We start from the raw sequence: 5,459 nt of genomic DNA on the forward strand, positions 1-5,459 counted from the left end.
CCATAAGTATGGCAGATTCATTAACAATCATAGTTGTACTACTATAGTTATCTTGCTCTCTGTTTATTTATCTGTATCTTTCTGTATATATTGGGATAAATAAACGTATTTCATTTCATTTATTTCAGGTTTCTGAAAGTATGGCGAATTCCGCAAATGAGCTAAAACGAACCTTTCATTTATGTCAATAAAGAGTAAAAATTGAACTTTTTCGGCCAGTCTTTTCTTGCTTAAAATGTAAGCCATAAGCCACCTCAATGTAAACATTTAATGTTCATTTGTCTGAGGTTGGATGTACAGTACATCACCATGTACATCACCAATGCAGTACTGCCACTCTTTATTCGTCAAATGATCAATTGGGTGGTTGATGTCACGTTCCCTCCAGCTACTCATAGTTCTTCGTTTTACTGGTAATATTTAATTTTAAATTTAGATAAAATAGTAAATTTAGCCAAACAACAGAAAACACTACAAAGGCATTTTGATACACATTGTAAATTACATGATAATATGGCAATGTAACGGGTAAATGCACTGTGAATAATCACTTTCAAACATTTACATCATCACACCAAGCTGTAACCAAAACTACATGATAATTCGGTTAAATACGATGTAAGGTAAATAAATTCAAATATTCCAAACAATTTGTTTTCAAGTCTTGCTAGGAAACTCTATATTTATGAACAAGAATTAGTTAACATATGTTTAAATGAAAATATAAATTACTGCTTTGCTCTGGAAGAATAAGTCCTGCAGTCTGTGGTTACTTAAAAACTATTTCAAACTACGTCCATATGTTTAGTTATAAACAAATGGAATTATACCTTCCGCAAAGATTTGTGGCGGCTGAGGGATTAGGACGTTCGGTCGGTGTCCCAGCCCCTAAATTAGCCCTCGCTCGGCTGCTCTGGGTATAAGTTGTATCTAATGTTAACATATAGCGCCACAGTCCCCAAATGTTAAAGTGACGCCTATTTCTTTATATTCTGAGACGTATTTGCACATCTACGGGAAAATAACTTTAATTTGACACCTCAAACGTTAAAATCCATCAAGCCGTTATCGAGTTATGACTGTGAAGAGAAAACTGCTTGCCTATTATTATATAGATTATTTAAATGTCATAAACAGCTGGTCTAGAAAATTATTATAAGGCATTTTGGACGAATAGTCGGGTAGATATAGGCACTTGAGATGGAACAAATTCTAACAAAAGGTTTTTCAACGGTTTTCGGTAGTACCAGGTGTAGTAAGTGCCAGAAAAAGGTCTACCATGATCGAACAACCGGAGGTCAGGGTTTTTCAAGATGGCCGGCGTGAGGCCCTCAAATCTATAAGATAACTGCAATTTCGTCAATTTATAGTTCAGCATTCGAAAATTATGTAAGGGTAAACAAACGTAAAACTATATTTCCAACCTTGAATATGAACACCAGACAGGCAACGTAACCCAAAGATGGGTTTTTGGGGTGTTATGTGCAAAGAAAATGAGTTTTTTTCCTCAAATAATTTTTTATTTTTTTTCAAATATGTTGCACAAAGTTGATTATGATTTCAAATTTAGTGTTTATCAATTTTCGTGCAAATCGGTGAATCCTGAACCATAAATCGACGAAATTGCAATTATCTTGTAGATTTCAGGACCTTACGGTGGCCATCTTGGACAAACCCGACTTCCAGTTTTCCTATTTTAGTAGAATTTTCTGGCACTCACTAGACCTGTTACTTCCAAAAACCGTCGAAAAGACTTTTTTTATAATTTGTTCCATTTTAGAGGTTTTTAGGCTAAATCTACCCGTCTAAACGGAATGTGTCCAGCATAGAAAACTCCATTGTTTAAAATTGCTATGTATTATACAGGGTGTTCATTTGAAAACTTTCCATATCTGTTGTGTGCAAAGGTAAGGCTTTTAACACTTGTTTGTTCTCATTTCCCCCTAATTTGCACATGCCAAATCCAATAAAATTATTTTCAATTTTGAAAAATGCCCCAAAAGGGCCCAATTTGGGGGGTAGGGGTGCTTTTTGAGAAATTTTCAAATGTAAACATGGGTTGTGTGATACATAAATTTAAAGGTCTAATCACCCCGATCATTTTGGTGCAAAAAAAGTTTAATTATCTTTAACCGTATTTACAGGGTGGGTCAAAACGTTTTAAAAAATGACTTTGAAGTTAAGTACCGTATTACCCTAACTACTGAACGGAACAGCGCCAAATTTCTTTCCAAGCTTATTCTTGAGCTACTCTTTAAGATAACTTGTAGTAAGGGCATTTTCCAAGTTATTTTCTATTTTTTAAAAAATCTCAAATTTTAAGAATAAAAGAAAGCTGAAAACTCAAAATTCTTAAATAGCAAGGTATAACAAATTTCATACCACGTGAAAGGTCCTTTTTTAACAAACATTTTACGTATTTAAGTTTTCTTTCTATCTCTTACCGTTTAAAAATTGCAGTAGAAAAACATAATTTTCTGTGGTAAAATTGTAACTAGTTTTCTAATAAAACAGCCAAAATTCGTCTCTAGACACATTTTTTTTTTTTTTTTTTTGTCCTAAGGACGCTAGGCACGAGCCTGGGATTGTTTTTCACATTACTTCAGGCTAGACCTAGGGGTTGCGGCATTATCACTTAGATAAAATCCATTGGTGACTTGGCGGGGATCGAACCCGGGACCTCAGGGACTGAAGTCCCGCGCCCTAACCACTACACCATCTCGCTCCTCTCTCTAGACACATTAAATGGTGCAATAACTGAAGGAAACAATTCATAATTATTTTTAGGCAGATAGGCAAACAAGTCATTACGTTTTACTTTGTGAGAAACAAGTTTTATAGCTGATGAGAAAAACCCAAGCGTGGGCCGCTTTCTGTAGTACCATTGACTAGTCAATGGTAGTACTAATTTCAAAAGTACCATTTCCTGTAGTACCTAATCAAATATGGTGTAAACTTAAAAAAATATACTTTATTTTACTTATTGGTCATAACAAAAGTGTTCCAGGATAACTGCAAAGTGTTTAACAATAGATATCCAGGTATAACCTTGAGTCATATGGCTGTAAATGATTTAGTTAGGAAGTTTTCTGAAACTGGATCAGTTACCAATGAGAAAAGAACAGGATGAAGGGTCCAAGATGAATTCTGACACACGTAAAAGTAGTCGATCAATTTGTTATGAATCCTACTACATCGTTGAACAAAGTGCAATGTGTTTTATTAGAAAACTAGTTATAATTTTACCATGGAAAATTATGTTTTTCCACTGCAATTTTTAAACGGTAAGAGATAGAAAGAAAACTTAAATACGTAAAATGTTTGTTAAAAAAGGACCTTTCACGTGGTATGAAATTTGTTATACCTTGCTATTTAAGAATTTTGAGTTTTCAGCTTTCTTTTATTCTTAAAATTTGAGATTTTTAAAAAAATAGAAAATAACTTGGAAAATGCCCTTACTACAAGTTATCTTAAAGAGTAGCTCAAGAATAAGCTTGGAAAGAAATTTGGCGCTGTTCCGTTCAGTAGTTAGGGTAATACGGTACTTAACTTCAAAGTCATTTTTTAAAACGTTTTGACCCACCCTGTAAATACGGTTAAAGATAATTAAACTTTTTTTGCACCAAAATGATCGGGGTGATTAGACCTTTAAATTTATGTATCACACAACCCATGTTTACATTTGAAAATTTCTCAAAAAGCACCCCTACCCCCCAAATTGGGCCCTTTTGGGGCATTTTTAAAAATTTGAAAATAATTTTATTGAATTTGGCATGTCCAAATTAGGGGGAAATGAGAACAAACAAGTGTTAAAAGCCTTACCTTTGCACACAACAGATATGGAAAGTTTTCAAATGAACATCCTGTATATATTGATATAACATAGGTAGAATACAATAGGTAGATCAAATCATTATCGTTTGAAGTAGTTTTACTTTTGATTGCTAAAATTACAGTACTTCCCTAATTCAATATGATTACATAGTTGAATTAATAAAAAAAATACAGAAGCGATCAATATTCCTGTCATTGCTGATGCGACAAATCAATATTCAATTCATCGCACCAACAAGTTCATACTATCGAATTGTCTCCAAAGAGAGATTACAATCGGTCACCCATGATGCAGTCGATTGTATATTGAAGTATCAAGTGTAAACAAATAAATCAATAAATCATTAGGTTCTTTGTTTCAATTATGAAGTATTAATTCACTCCAACGATATAATATTTAAGGAATGGAACTTTAAAAAAAAAAACAACTTGATTAACAAAGTCAACATATATTTTCATAAACAAATTTATCGGTACGAAAAGTTAACTCCCGTGTTAGTGCGGTAGACAGTACGAGCCACGGCGGGGGCTGCAGAGAACTTTACTCCTAGTAGAGCCGCTGAGGAGGCAAGGCTCTCGGGCTGACGTAGCCTTTGTGATCCAGGCTGCTGTTGCTGCTGGTATTGTGGTTGTTGCTGGTACTGTTGTTCCTGCTGGTATTGTGGTTGCTGCTGGTACTGTTGTTCCTGCTGGTATTGTGTTTGCTGCTGGTACTGTTGTTTCTGCTGGTATTGTGGTTGCTGCTGGTACGGTTCTTGCTGCTGGTATTGTTGTTGCTCCTGGTACGGTTGGTGCTGCTGGTATTGTTGTTGCTGCTGGTAGGTTTGTAGCTGTTGCTGTTGTTGAGGGAACTGCACCCGTTGCTGCTGAACATTTCCCAAATACTGCTGTTTCTGGGCCAACAGTTGGGCGTACACCTGCTGCTGCTGTACAGCTGCTTGTTGCTGTTGCTGTTGATATTGTTGTTCGTCTGACGTTTCCTCAGTGACAGGTGTGGCTCCACGACCCTGCTGTCTGTAGCCTGTGTCTACCGGATATCCGGCTATCTGTCTAGGTCCTGCATCACCAGATTTTCCAACCACGCCGTTGATCGCAATAAAAACCAACATCAACACAATCATCTGAAACAGAAATTGATATATAAAATCTATAACAGAAAGCTACAGATAATTTGTGCGGTATGATATTTATTATTCTCGTATATCCACACTATCTTAAAAGATAAGTATAATTGGCTACAACAATAATTTTAAGTTTCTGATAGAATGATCGACTATTTCTGGTCTAATGAAACCTGCTGATTAGTCTCACCTTGTATTATTTTATCGATATTATATAATTTAGTAAATAATGTTAACTCTAGAAGTTGTTGATACCATTAGCTCTAATTGTTTGAAAAATAGTTTCGATGTTTATTTTTAGGTTTTCACTATTACTACCGATTCCTAACATATTTCTGTGCTACAAGTATTCTTTTGGAAAAGACGGGAAATATTAATATGAGTTCAATCAAATTGAGTGGAAGCTGGCGCGTGAACAAGGGAAACACAAAAGTTGAGTCGACCACGAGCTGTCAAAAGTTTGTCCATTAGCTCCTTCCTCACTCACTCCTCACTGGCCAAACT

The 5,459-nt window shown here is 35.3% G+C and overlaps 1 protein-coding gene across 1 annotated transcript; it reads right to left on the reverse strand.

Annotated features, from left to right (window-relative positions):
* Nucleotides 1-4,267: 4,267 nt before the first annotated feature.
* On the reverse strand, nucleotides 4,268-4,955 carry LOC129005090 (GATA zinc finger domain-containing protein 10-like). Its single transcript, XM_054433882.1, has one exon. It carries the CDS (start codon nucleotides 4,953-4,955, stop codon nucleotides 4,302-4,304), a length of 654 nt encoding a protein of 217 aa, XP_054289857.1. The 3' UTR covers nucleotides 4,268-4,301.
* Nucleotides 4,956-5,459: the final 504 nt, after the last annotated feature.

Source organism: Macrosteles quadrilineatus, unplaced genomic scaffold, assembly GCF_028750875.1.
Source record: "Macrosteles quadrilineatus isolate MER2022 unplaced genomic scaffold, UCM_ALF_1.0 Scaffold_15__1_contigs__length_3749704, whole genome shotgun sequence".
Lineage (NCBI taxonomy): Eukaryota > Metazoa > Arthropoda > Insecta > Hemiptera > Cicadellidae > Macrosteles > Macrosteles quadrilineatus.

What these genes read in the sequence shown, in the direction of transcription:
- LOC129005090 (XM_054433882.1), bottom strand. Translation starts at nt 4,955, where the DNA reads ATGATTGTGTTGATGTTGGTTTTTATTGCGATCAACGGCGTGGTTGGA.